At 43.0% G+C, this 14940-nt stretch overlaps 1 protein-coding gene across 1 annotated transcript; it reads left to right on the forward strand.

Moving 5' to 3' along the window:
• Positions 1–9140: 9140 nt before the first annotated feature.
• Positions 9141–14214, forward strand: LOC149267399 (uncharacterized). Its single transcript, XM_089411548.1, has 2 exons — positions 9141–9461; positions 10078–14214. Exons 1-2 carry the CDS (start codon positions 9141–9143, stop codon positions 14212–14214), a joined length of 4458 nt encoding a protein of 1485 aa, XP_089267674.1.
• The last annotated feature ends 726 nt before the right edge of the window (positions 14215–14940 follow it).

The following is a 14940-nucleotide window of genomic DNA, read 5'->3' on the forward strand; positions in this document are numbered from 1 at the left end:
GAACCTTGCAAACCATTGCACTCACCTTGTTCAAAATCAGATTACAAAATGGCTACTCCTGCACCCTCAGCCCTCAGTGTTGCTCCTATAAATGCACCAAATAAAGACCTGGAGTCCTTGCCTCTTGCTGACAGGGACTACCTCATTGAAGACTTTGTTGGTAACGGGGACTTTTTGCAGACCTTCAGGCAATTAAGAGATGACTACCTGAATGGCCAGGATACATATGGGATATGGGAGTCAAATCTGCCATACTACTATCTCCCCTCTGTCAATGTTTTTCCAGAGGTTATCTGCCTATGCGCTGAAAATTATGATGTGCAGCACATAGCTATTAAGTCTCCATCTGGGAGCATCCTCTTTCACATTAATCCTGAATCCATCAATAAGATGCTCCACTTTGATCAAACTGAGCTATTGTTCCCTTTTTCCATGAATTATCTGCTGTACACTGGTGCCAAGATGACCAGTGAGGATATTCAGAAGATCACCAAGACATTTATGAGACCTGAATGCCAGCCCACAGGGCCACTTCCCTACTTGGATGTCTATTTTACAGAGGTAGGCAGACTATTGCTGGACATGATTGCTTATCTGTTGGGATACAAAACCAGTGAGCATGTGGATGAAACAATGTTGGTATTGTTAGCTGCTTACAACGTAGGCCAACCCCCTGCCCACAAATATAACTTTGCCAAGTTCATAGCTAACAAGATTCATGATCAGTTGTGCAAAGTAGACAGACAGGGCGTATTCAGGTACTCATCCTATATCTACCACCTTTTCATGTACTATCAGTCCGAGGCTTTTCCATGCTATATTGAAAAGCTGGATTATAAAGGGGAAAGAAGATCTGTTATCTTCTGGACATCTGCTTTTCACAAAGTGAAAAATTCACCCTATTCCTATTGTGAATTTATTGACCAATTTGTATACCATGTCTCTTGCTTATTGATGAGGTCCCCTCCTCCCAGAATATCAATTGAAATACAGAAGGTCCTGCAGCTCTCCAAGAATTACAAAATAGGTGATTGGTACCTATATGAGGATCATACAGTCATCAGAGTCTATGGCTATGAGCTCTGTCCATACAGGCTCCCAAAATATGTTCCTATGAGGATATTTGCCTTGGAGTATTATAGGCAGTTAATTCACTCTGACCTCACTCACTTTCACAGCTCCAAAAATAAAGCCCATCTCAAGTTCAAGCACCACTTGGGCCCCTTCATCATGAATAAAAAAGAAGGATGGGAAGATGCTGACCTAATCCTCAAAGACAAATACAAGCTATCACACAGTTTCCGGTGGGTCCCTTACGACCCTAAAGGCTTCATTACTACTAGAAGAGTCAAGTACAGGCTACTAGGTTATAAGCATTGCAAATATCCACACATTGAAAAATATGCCAACCAGCAAGAATGGCAGCATGATACTTTATTTGAAAAATTAACTGAAGAAGAGACAATGCTAAAGAATGTCAAGGAATTGGAAAAGACCCTTGACCTAGATTCTGTGCAGCAGGTACCCTTCAAACGACCGCACTCAGCAGGAGAAGGGACCTCAGCCTCAAGAACTGCACCAGCCACCCAGACACCTTCTACATCAGCACCAGGTATAGACAAACGGAAAGGAATAATGGGTGTTGAAGAAGAAACCGTGAAAGAAAAGCCTGCCCCTTCAAGTGAGCAGCAACAAGGGCAGCAACCAGGGCAACAACCAGAGCAGAAACAAGAGCAGACTCCCCCTCCACAAACTGAGTCACCCACAGCTCCAATTTTGCAGACCCCAACACAGGAGGAGAGGGGTACAAAAAGAGACAGAGAAGAGTCCACTCCTGCTAGTGGATCCTCCCAACAACCCCAGACCAAAAGGCAAAGGGCTGACTCCCCAGAGGTAGAAGACATCACTGAAGAAGTCCTTGACAGTTCAAGGAAAGACAGGGAGGGCAGCCAGCATACAGGTACAAGCTCCTTTCAGCAGGAGCAAGGATTACAACTTGGTCTGGAGGTGTCCTCCTCCTCTCAGCAGAGCAAGAAGCCCAAAAGCACTAAGGCTTCATTTAAGCAAATAAAGGCACATAATGACTTGTTGAGGGTGGAAGTCTATAAACAATTCCTAAATGCAACACCAGCCCAAAAAGAAAGGCTAATGTCTGTATATGACATTCAAGAGGAGAAAATGATCCTCAGCCATTTCGAACCTACAGTGCCCCATCCAAAATCAGCGGCAGATTATGTGAAGACAAGGGTGGAGGTCCTAGCCAAAGACATCCATCCCATGGACCAAATAGAACTCCACAAGAAGACTGGAGAAATGGTCTATGCAACCCTGGTGGACAGGGCAACCATGGCCCATGAACTAAAAGAGTCACTGAAAAATACCAACATTCAGTTGGATTTTGAAAGAATGTCCTTCCTAGCCAAAGACAACAGAATAAAATCACTTGAGGACATCATTATCGACCTAGGGCATGATCCTAAGGATCCAAAGGGTGTAAGGGCCCTTATGAAGAAAAAGGAGGATGACCTCAATGCATTAAAGAAGAGGTTAAAGCTGTTGCCCACAGAGCACCCTCAAACAGCAGAGTTACAAAAGGAAAAGCAGGTCGATGAGCAACTGGACCTCATAATACAGCTAAACCAGAAGGTCCTCGATTTGGAGAAAGAGCTTGAAGGGGCATTACAAGATAAACAGGGAGAATCCACATCCCAAGCTCCTCCAACTACTTCCACCACTGCAACAACTACAGAGGCAGCAATGGCTCCCACAACAGAAGCAGCAACAACAACAACAGCTCCAGATTCCAGCACAAGCGTGGAAGAATTGACTAAGGCCGTTAAAGAAATGGAGCTCCAGGCAAATGAAATAAAACAGGCCAAGGAAAAATTGGCAGAATTAGATGCCAAATATGACAAATCAAAAATAACTGTGGCAGAACAAGGCAGAGAAATAAAGGCCCTCAAGGAAAGAATAAAGGCCTTGGAGAAGAAGCTGAATCTGGAAAGCACCATAGCTGAAATAAAAAGGATTCTATGGGCCAAAATTGACCAATCCATCACTAAGCAATGGAATTCAATTAAAACCATACATGAGCAGATGGATTTAATTGGTCAGGCACAGACAGAGATTCAAAGGGCCAAGACAGTGCTGGGAAACAGGCCTGACCAGGCCAATATAATGATAGATTTTTTGAACAGGCAAGAAGAGGAGGAACTGGCAGCCATTGGCATAGTAAATAGAACAGAGGCTGTCCTCACAGCTAAGAAGGTACTCACTCTCAGGAATTATGTACAAACTGTGGAGAGGAAGTGCTATGAAATACAGGCTGAGGTGGTGTTGAGGGCCCTGAAATCGGGTCAAAAACAAGGGGGATACCCACCCGGTCGGGAACCTGGTTGGTGGATCCATGCCCGTTTGGTGTAGCAGATCCGACTAGGGATAACGGGACCAGCTTCCCGATCTAAGGGGTGTGTGTGTGTAGAGTTTGGTGATGTGTGTGTGTGTAGAATATGATAATGAAAATCTGGAATTATTTCTAAGCTAATTTAATTATAAACTCTGAGACTGAATTTTATACTACTTTAATCTATCAAGAACAACACATCTAATCTACGCTAACCCGGGATAGAACTTTTTCCATTATGTGATCTAGAAAGATTTCACACAATAACTGGTAATGAAGATTATTCAGCTATTATGAGAATGTAAATCAATTAAGATGAACCATCCTGCATAAAAAGTTAAGCAAAACGGTTGTGAACAACATATCGCATAATCAGTTATTCATGTATTAAGCACAAACCAATGACTCCACCGTACAAAAGTGCCAAATGGTAGTCCACTCATTCATACATTAACATATAAACAACATCAGCTGTATATTACTCTAAGAATGTGAGCAGAAATTCGTCAAAATATAAAAGTACCATTTATGACTGATTTTATACTCACAGACCTTAAGCAATAACGATCTATTTCTACTTACTTCTAATGCCTACTAAGAGTACAGAAGTGCAACATCAGTAGCAGGTATTAAAATGCAAACATAAATAAATCTCGATCCGTCCATTCATCAAAAACCCCCTCCGAGGGTGAAAAAGTGCATGTTCTGAGGACAAGTTTTTTGACAAATTTCCAGACCCTTCTCCAATGCAACAAGAAGGGTTAAATACTACTAACCGGCTAATTTTAATTACACAAATTTAGGGAACGGCTTCAAATGACCGCCCTTTTACTAAAACAAATTTATTTCTAAAAACTGAATCTAATTTCTAACCATTTCTGTATCTGCTCCTTAGTGCTGTAAGCGATGCGTTGTTCGCCGTGTAAGAGTCGGCTGCTTGTCCTTTCCTTTTGTTCAAGCTTGAAAATTAGAAATAACAAGAGATGGCACCTCTTTCTGACAAACTAGAAGATATTTTTGAAAGTGTTCTTCTAGAGGAGTGTCTTCACGGCGTGTATACTTAGTACAACTCAGATTTCTTTCAAACTGATTGTGCTGTTGCTATTTCGGTTTCCGGCCGTGCGAATGACTCAATGAGCTGGGGATTTTGTTGCCTGAATGATTTTCTCAATTGAAACTTGTTTCCATTCTTTGTTCCAGGCTTTTCTGAGACGTCTTTCCCCTTAAGCGTTTTTCTTTTTGCTTTACCCAATTTGGGACTCAGGATCTTTCATAAACGCTTTTCTTTTGTGCACCTTTGACTCTGAGTCCTAGATAGCCTATTCCCATCAGCATTTGTTGAGTGATACTTTGGAATCCGTGGCCTTGCTATATGCGGTATCCATCTGCAAAGTCATCTCCTCTCTGTTCTTCTAGCTCTGGCGCTTTTCCTTAGATGTTTCCTGCATATAGATTTATATCAGTTGCTGACTTATAGTTCACGTAAATGAAAAGAGACAGAAGAAAAGATTGACATGAAAGCAATTAAGTTCTAATGAATACATAATCATGTCACCCATTATGACTTGACTCTTCGAAAAACGCAACATAATCATCTTTGGATACACAGGCGTACAATCATTAATTTCCCGTAAGGTGCGCGCCTAATTTTGGGCTCACAGATCATGCCAAGGAATGCCTGCGACGAATGGCTTCTACGATTTTCATCGCAACATCAAAGATTGCGATGCAAATAAGTGGTATCGCAGCAATTTATGGTCTCATTCATCGCAAACCATAGATCGCAGGTCGCAGCTTTGCATGGTCGCAAATCGCATATCGCAAGATCGCAAGGTCGCAAGGTTTTCGCTTTGTCACTTTGTGCTGCTTATGCGACATTGCGACGTGCGACGTCGCATATCGGCCGTCGAAGGTTCTTTAGGTTTTCCCTTTTTTGAGTGCTTTTAATGCACGCGGTACGATGAGTTCTCGCGTCGCTCCCTTTCAGTGTATTTATGCGCTTTGGGAGAGCACCTCTTTTTCCTTTGCGACGCGATATAGCTCTTAGGAAGTTAATACAAAAGATCTTTCAAACAAAAATATTTTTTGGATTTTTGGTTAAGGGTCCCCCTTTTCTTGATGTTATTACTAATATCAAACAAAGAGGGGGGTTGTTGGTGACCACAACAATGGCAATTCACTGTGAAGAACCAGTTATCTCCGCATTTCTATTGACCGTTCACTTCCGAAACAGCAAAAATTTTTATATGTCTAAATTTTGTTATGGACAGATAGAGTAGATTACCCCTCACCTTGTCAACGATATTTTGTCTCAACCCTTTTTATATCCCAATTGCTTGCTTCCTCAGGTTTTTTCTTGCATTCGCATCAGACATTACTTGGTCTTGATTAAAGATAAAATAAGGTCTTCTCTGCGTACTGGCTTAAAAGTATGCTCATTTGTCGTAGGTAGAGCCTCTGCTGCCCGCAAGCGTCCATAGCCTCGACAGGGTTACCATGTTATCCAGCAATGATCCTTTTTCCTGTTTGAGGTTACTCGCAACATTCCAGATAAAAATCCTTTTTGACACACTTTTCCTTTTTTAATTCTCTAAAGAACAATGTCTTGGTTTGGTGGCCAAATTATGACACAGTCATTCAGTTGATTTACACTTTTGCTGAACAGGCTGGCTCATGATGAGACCTCTTGTCTTTTGATTGCAACAATCTTAAGTCGTTGCCTTGTTTTGATAGACAGTATTGGCAAAGTCAGCAAGTTATAATATCTGTGATCATGATAAGCCGGCTCGTGATGAGACATCTTATTCTTTGAGATATAGTGTTTTCCTTGGATTGTTTCTCTGAATGCTGTAATTTCCTTTTAGCAGGGAGGAAGTCATTGTTTTTCCTTAAGAAATCTCTGAATGACAATAATAGAACTTTTGAAAACAACAGTTTTGCAGAGAATGCTTATTTTATTATTGATGATACCTTTCATGATGCTGATACAAAACAATTCTTTTACCAAAGGTTGCTTTTGTCAAAGTTTTTTAGAGGTTGAAACGAGTATCGTAATCAAAGTGAAGTTAACTCTATTTGTCAATAATAAAATTTAGATTTTCAAAAAATTTTGCTATTTGTACAAGCGAAATCAAAATCTGATAGAGAATTGGCGTGCTCTTTCATGAATCCTTTTTAAATGATCATTTACAATGGGTTTTATTCATAAAAAGTGAAAAACAAAACAAAATAAAAACTAAAAACTAAATCTATCCTACAAAAATTAGAAGAATTCTCTTCTATGGAAAGTATAATTTAAGAATCAGTCCATTGACAGGTAAAGAATCTCTCCTACCTGCCAGATCCTGCAACACGAATGTAGACGGGCCTACGACTTCTAAAATCTGAAAAGGGCCAAGCCACAGCTTTTGAAATTTCGTATGTTTGCCCTTTTCTTCATGAGCCTTATCCCATTTCAAAACTAAATCACCCATCTGAAAGTTTTTTCTGGTTATGATGCTTGAGTTAAAAGAAGATTTTATTAGCGCTTGGTGATGAGCATGGGTTTTCCTAGCTTGTTCTCTTTGTTCTTCTAGTTTGATTATTTCCATTTGTCTTAATTGTAAAGAGGAAGTAGATACTTCATCGATATATTGCACTAAATACAAAGAGGGAATGACTAGGTGAGTCGGAAGAACCACTTCTCTCCCATAAACTAAATTAAAGGGAGAAGTGCCGATTGAAGCTTTCTTTGTGATTCTATCAGCCCATAAAGCATTTACCAGCACTTTGTGCCAATTATTTTGGTTTTGGTCGACTGTTCTTTTGATAATTCTGATTAGATTCTTGTTTGTTGACTCAGCCAATCCATTACCTTGTGGATAGTAGTTGGCAGAATATTTCAGTTTGAACCCTCTTTTAAGCGCAAACTCAGTCATAGTATTTCCAGAAAAATATGAAGCGTTATCAAACATTAATGCTGTTGGTAATCCAAACCTAGTGATGATAAATTGATCTATGAATTCAATAATATTTTCAGAATGAATTGTCTTGAGAGGAACTACTTCTACCTATTTGGTAAAATAATCAGTTGCTGTAAGGATATACTTATGCTGCTTAGAAGAGTGAGGAATGATCTCACCTATTATGTCCAAGCCCCATTGACTGAATGGTTGGTCGATGTTGACTGGTTGTAGCGGCATGGACGGTTTTCTTTGTTTTCCTGCAACAGTCTGGCAGACTTGGCATTTCCTTACGTGATTGTATGAGTCTTTGAAAAGCGTGGGCCAATAATATCCTGCACGCAAGATTTTATGTGCAGTCGCATCTCCGGCATAGTGTCCACCCGCTGGTCCATCGTGGAGTTCCTGCAAAACCTTTTCGGCTTCAGTTTTCTCAAGACACCTAAGAAACACAGAATCATAATTCCTTTTAAACAAGACATCATTTATGAGCTGGTATTGTTTAGCTTTTAATCTCAGAGCTCTTTTCTTGGTATGATCCAAACGTGATGGAGCATACCCGTTCTTAAGAAAATAAATGGTGTCAGCATATGATGATTCTGCATCATTTAGGCTTACCTCATACGCTTGTACCTCTTCAGATGAGTTCTCCGGGATTTGCGATGCTCTAGCTAACATCTTGCAGAAGCCTTGACCTCTTACGATGTTTGCTGGTTTGATCTCAAGATCATATTCTTGTAAAGCTGTAATCCAATTAGCTCTCTTTTCGCCCACGTCTTTCTGCACCAAAAGGTTTCTTACCGCTGGAAACGGTACTATGACTTTAGTGTGGGCTTTAAGCAAGAAAGGTCTGAAATATTTGATCGCTTTGAAAACAGCATATGCTTGTTTCTCTACGTCTGAGTAATTAATTTCAGCACCTTGTAAGTTTGAGCTAAAGAATGCGATTGGAGCTTCCGCTTTCTCTTGATTTGCTTGGGTCGAAATCGCGACATAGGATTTCTCTGAGGCAAAAGTGTACAAGATAAAAGATTCCGAAAAATTTGGAGTGGCCAAAGATGGAGCATTGATGATAGCTTGTTTGATTAAGTTGAACGCTTCGTGCTCATCTAGACCCCATTTGAAATTTGAATTCTTTTTTATCATATTTTGTAAGGGAGAAATAATACGTGAAAAATCGACTATTGTCAATTCCGAGCGCGATTTCTCTCTGGCGATGGTGAAACCCCCGAGCCCTTGACTGCGCTCGGCAGCTCCGCTGCTGGGTCGCAGCTCCCGCTGCGAGCCTCCTGCTCCGCTTGCTCCTCCCTCCCTGGGCCTTCCGCCCCGTCTCCCGCTGCTGCTCGTGCTGAGGCCGAGGGCAGCCTGCTGCTCCCTCTGCTGGGCCTCTTGCCTCTTCCCTTCTCCTGCGAATCGCCTCCGGCATGATGGGATCTCCTGATACAGGTCAGGCCGACATGGAGAAATCTTTTGCATCACTTATCCCAGAGAACAATCCAGAACGGATCCGACCCACGGCTTCAAAATTTATCAAGAAGCTTGATGAAATACCGGAGATCCCTCTCCCCCCATCCCTCCCAAGGAGATCCGCTGTTGCCTTGGCAGAACGAGGACTAGTTGGGCAGTTCACGGGGTTATGGCCGTCCTCCCGAACTGTCCAACGATGGGTGGAAAGAAATTGGAACGCTATGGTTCAGGGGAAAATTGCGATATGATTCTGTGGAAGAGGCTTCTTCACCTTCCTCTTCGAAACTGTGGAGGACCGCAACCTAATCTTTAGGAATGGACCATACTTCATGGACACCAGAGGCCTTTACCTCAACCGCTGGACCCCGGACTTCGACCCAGAAATGGATGTCCCCAATGCAGTCCCGGTTTGGGTTCGCCTTCCGCATCTGCCGCTTCACTGCTGGGCTGATGAATCAGTTAGAGCAATCGGAAACGGAATAGGGAAATATGTGGACAGAGCGGAGCCAAAAGAGAATATGCACGCCTGTGCGAGGATCTGCGTGGAAGTGGATTTGGGCAAAGGATTACCAGAAGCTGTCAAGCTCAGAGTTGATCAGTGGACACACATACAGCAAGTGGATTACGAGCAACTTCCCTTCAAATGCAAGGTATGTCACGAATATGGTCATTTTGCTAATAGGTGCTCTAAAGCTAGAACAGAAGTCAATGCCAGCTCTGAACCCCCAGAGGAAACATGGGAAGTAGTAAAAAAAAAAAAGAAATCAAACCCTCCCCCTGAACCAGAGGTGCCCCACACTGATATCCCTCCCATCTCCGCCGTCCCATCAAGCATGGATCATTCCATTCCCTCATCCTCCAACCCTTTCGAAACCCTAGCCTCAGAAGAACCCTCATCCCCCCCTCCTCCCCCCTCCAGGCTTCCCCCCCTCGCACAGTGGAAAGGATCCTAACAAGGAACAAAACAAAGGAAAATATTACAGCCACGGATCCACCAAGGAAAGTGGGAAGGAAATCGAATAAGGAAATAAGAGATAAGAATGCAGAGAAAGAGATGACCACAGGAACACAGCAACCAATAGACACATATCTTGACAAGAACAAGGGAAGCGGCGAAAAAACGAAGGAGAAAATCGGGCCTCACAACAAAATAGGTAAATGATGATTTTGGTCTCTTGGAACTGTAGGGGGATGGGCTCCTCCCTAAAATTAAACGCAGTCCGCGATCTCATGAACTCAGAACAACCAGACTTCCTCCTACTCCAGGAGACCAAAATTAGTGAACAAGAATTCCAAATCAGCACCTCAAAGTTTAGAAGGTATTCAGGAACAGCCGTGAGTGCAATAGGAGCATCAGGAGGCATAGGTGTATTATGGAAGAAAAGCAAATGGAATCTCATAAACAGCAATCCAAACAGGTGGTGGATTAGAATCGACATGCAAAGTCTAGATCTGAGGGAGGAATACACAATCTACAATGTATATGCACCACCCCATTTTAGGGACAAAGCCACTTGTTGGGAATCATTGAAAGCAGATATAGAGGCCTTACAAGGAAGGAAGATCTTTCTGGGAGGAGATTTGAATCTAATCAGGAACGCAGAAGAAAAACTTGGAGGGAAGTACTTCACAGATCCATTCAGAGACAAATTGGAGGACATCATACAAGCTCACAAATTTATAGACATCCCCCCTCAAAATGGCCGCTTCACATGGTCTAACAAAAGGATAGGCAGAAACAATATCAAAGAAAGACTTGACCGAATTCTTGTTCAGGAGAGTGCAGCAATCAGCTTTCAAAGGGTCCACAGTTCAATCCTACTGGGCTACATTTCTGATCATAGACCTGTAGCGCTGCACTTGGAAAAAGAGGAGAATTTGGGCCCCCTCCCATTCAAATATAACAAGACCTGGGATGCCATCGAGGACTTCAAATCTCTGATCAAGGAGACATGGAGGATAGAGATAACAGGCTCACCGCATTATGTCTGGGAATCAAAGATCAAACACCTAAGGATCGCCATAAAAAATTGGGCAAAAAACCACGCAAACGACGAGAGGAGGACAAAAACCGAGTTGCAAAGAAGCTTGGAGGAATGGAATCAGGAAAGGGAGACAGTTCAAGAAACAGAAGAAGATCAAAAGGTAGAAGCAGAGATGCACAAAGCTTTATACAACCAGCATCGAAAAGAGGAGGAAGAGCTCAGGCAAAAGTCTAGATGTCTCTGGATCAAGTCGGGGGACAAAAATACCTCTTTCTTTCACAACTGCCTCAAGTTAAGGAGAGCTGGAAATAATATAGGTAAGATAAGGTTTAATGAGAAAGATTTAACAGAGAGTGAGGAAATCAAGGAGGTCGTGACAAATCACTTTCAATCCCTGCTCTCAGCTGACCCTCAGTACAAAGAAAACCCGGACTTCATCAACATTATTGAAAGAAAGGTTACTGAAGTTCAAAACAGCAATCTGGATAAAGAAATCACTATAGAAGAGGTGGAGTGGTCCATCAACAGCATGCCCCTGGACAAAGCTCCAGGCCCGGACGGCTTCACGGTAAGCTTCTACAAAACCCATTGGGATATTATCAAAAAAGATTTCCTCAGAATGGTGAGAAACTTCCACCTCAAAAGCAAATTGGGAAGTAGTGTTAAATCTTCGTTCCTAGCCCTCATCCCAAAGGATCCAAGCCCCCAATCTTTTGATAGGTTCAGACCCATCTCCCTTTGCAATGTGTCTTATAAAATTATCTCAAAAATCCTAGCTAATAGGCTGAAACAAATTCTCCCTTCTATCATTTCTGACAATCAAGGTGGGTTCCTTCCCAAGAGGCACATAACCGATAATGTAATTATGATTCAAGAAGCAATTCACAGCAGTATAGCTAGAAACGAGAAAGGAATGATAATCAAGTTGGACATGGCTAGTGCCTTTGACAGGGTAAATCACGCCTTCCTGGAGACTGTGCTTGCAAAGTTTGGGGTTTCAAGGAATTTCATCAATAAGGTCATGGAATGTGTCTCTCAGAATTGGACAGCTCTGCTCATCAATGGGAGGCCTTGCAGAGCCTTCATAAGCACCCATGGATTGAGGCAAGGTTGCCCCCTATCCCCCTTTCTCTATATTATAATGGCGGAAACACTAAGCTTGCATTTAGAAAACAAGAGAAGGCTGAAGGAAATCACTGGAGTGGATATAATCAGAGGAGCTAAAGGGATCAATCACTCCCTATTTGCAGACGACACTCTGCTAATAGGTGGAGCTTCAAGCCTTATGGCAAGGAGACTCAAGGCCATCCTTGATCTCTTCCTTCAAGCATCGGGGGGAAAACTAAATAACAACAAATGCAAAATATATACCTGGAATGTTCCAAGACATATAACTCAAAGGATTGCTATGATTCTGGAAATTCCAGGCCAATCTAGTTGGTCTCACTTCATGTATCTAGGACTCCCGCTGGCCAAAGAATCAATCAAACACGAAGTATGGGTTAATTTGATCGAGAAGCTTAGAGGCAAACTTCAAAGTTGGGGGATGCACTGGCTCAATCTAGCAGAAAGAACAATCCTTATCAAGTCCATCTTATCTGCCCTCCCTATTTATCAATTCGCCATAACGCTCGCCCCCTCAAGTATCCATAAACACATGGAGCTCATCCTTAGAAGCTTTCTCTGGAAGGGTGGAAAGCAAGAAACGAAGAAATTCAGTCTTGTAAAATGGGAAAAGGTCATCCTCCCCATAGAAAAAGGCGGGCTAGGAATTAAAGTGCCCAGATTGGCAAACTTGGCAATGGGATTCAAGTTAATATGGAGAATTCTAACTGAGAAAGACTCCTGGTGGGCAGAGGTCTTGAAAAAAAAATACCTAAGTGGAAGCAACAGCAATATCCTCTCCGACACAATCACAGAAAGACAATGCACCCCGGTCTGGAAGCTGATCAAAAAATCTTTAACTCTCCTCAAATCTCATATCTCCAAAGCCCCAGGCAATGGGAAGCAAACCAGCATATGGAAAGACAAAATAATGGGTCAGGAAGCCAAGGAAAAGCTTCCCCATCTGAGGCCGCTGCAGCAGTGGATGTCTGATAAAAATCTCACAACTCTGTTTGACATTTCAAATTGGGACCATGACAGCTGGAAAGGCTGGAAAATCAGGCATCTTCCTGATGGACTAAAGGAGCAATGGAACAACCTTAAACTCTCATTAGCAGGAGCAGCTCCCACAAGAAAGGGGAAAGAGGACAGTTTCATATGGGATCCAAATGGAGGCACCTACTCGGTTAGGGAAGGTTACAAAGCGCTCCAAAAACAAGCTGCATTGAATAATTGGCAATATCACAAGAACGCTTGGAAAATCGAAAGTATCCCGAAGATAAAACTCTTCAATTGGACCTTGCTTCATGGCAAGCTCCTAACAGCTGAGAATTTGAGAAAAAAGGGGATCCAGGGGCCTTCCATCTGTGTTATGTGCAGGAAAGAGGAAGAAAGCCTCAATCACCTCTTCATAGAATGCCCAATAGCATCGACATGCTGGAAGCTCATAACCAGCCCTCTAGAGACAGGGGAGGTTCCCAACCTGGTCTCTCTCCTTCAGAAAGGCTGGGGGAAACTCTCTCCCTTTCCAACCAAAGACACAACCCTCGCCAAGAGACTCTGGTCCAGCATTCCCTCCAACCTCTGCTGGCAGATATGGCTCGCCAGAAACGCAAGCATCTTCAAAGACAAAAAACCCAGGATCTCAAATATCCTGGCCAAAACTGTTGCGCTTATAGCTGAGACTATTGAAGCCAACGGGATTCAACAAGCTGACCCGGAATACTCAACTGAGCAAGTGAAAGCATGGGTTCAAAGATTCAACTGCAAGCCAAATCCAAAATTCAAGACAATCAAGGGATCTGGACAGAGTGAATGGAAGATCAGAGGGTCAAAAGAGGAAGTTAACAACTGGATCCAAAGGCAAAAAAGGCACACACTACACTTCGACGGGGCCTCAAAGAACAATCCAGGCATAGCTGGAGCAGGGGGAGTTTTAAAGGACCCCCAAGGAAAAACGATGGTTACATATGAATGGAGCTTGGGGACTTTGTCAAACAACAAAGCAGAAGCATATAGCCTCCTTTTGGGGATCTCCATAGCGCGGAGGAGGGGAATTCATGACCTTCTAGTGATGGGAGACTCAGCAATCCTAATAGCAGCCTTAAACAAGGGGAACAACTTCAACCAATGTGCCCTGAACAGAACAAAAGACAGAATCTTTGAACAGGCCAGGGGCATGAACAACGTGACTTATAAACACGTCCTCAGAATACATAATAAGACAGCTGACGAGCTGGCCAACAAGGCCATCAAAAGACCCACGGGCCAGGTGAGGGAGAATGAGGAAATATATGATCATGATATCCCATAGATATATCTTAATCCCAATGCATCTGACTGTTAGTCACCTCAGGCATCTAACTCGAGACAACAGGCCGGCGAAAAAGAGATCTTCTGCTCTACAAATCGATCTCGACTGCCAAAAAGGAGGGTACAGGACAGGGAATCGGCCTCAGGACCTGAACATGCAAGAAAACAACAGCATTTCTCTTCGACACTCTCCCGGAATCAAAGGAAGGCGTGATCATGCCCATACTTGTTACAGAATACAAGGACAGTCACAGAGCACCTCAAATCACTCGAGGACAGATATGATCAGTCACTCCGCCTCCATTCATGAGTGGGAGATCGCCCGTTGCATCCTTTTTAAACTCATCAAGAACCCAAAGGCCCTCACTACTCATCAAAACCATAGCGCGCGCAGGAGAGCCCTTCTGGATCGGAGGCAGTGCCAAGGTGGTCTTTTCTGCAGTAACAAGGCTAGCACCGGAGACCAAATACACTCTGAGATTCTCTTAGTGAACGGCAATAGCTGGCTTTCCTTTGCGCACAGTGGCACCAGGCATCGAGCGCAAGCAAACTCCACGAGGGCGGACTTACCAGATCTCCATCTGAGCTGGGTAAACAATCTTCCCTTTATCTGTGTTCTTTTCAATACTAATAGTTGGTTCTGTGCTCCCAGCACTGCTCTCAATCATCAACAGGGCGCTCACCTCAACTCTGCCTCACCAAAGCAATCCGGCTACACAAGCGGCAA

This window comes from Pinus tabuliformis, chromosome 6, assembly GCF_031772625.1.
Source record: "Pinus tabuliformis cultivar Carrire ecotype Pingquan chromosome 6, CPIR1, whole genome shotgun sequence".
Taxonomy (NCBI): Eukaryota; Viridiplantae; Streptophyta; class Pinopsida; order Pinales; family Pinaceae; genus Pinus; species Pinus tabuliformis.

Coding starts and splice junctions, on each gene's coding strand:
- LOC149267399 (XM_089411548.1), top strand. CDS start 9,141: ATGGACACCAGAGGCCTTTACCTCAACCGCTGGACCCCGGACTTCGAC. Junction 9,462..10,077: donor AACTTCCCTTCAAATGCAAG/GTATGTCACGAA, acceptor CTCCTACTCCAG/GAGACCAAAATTAGTGAACA.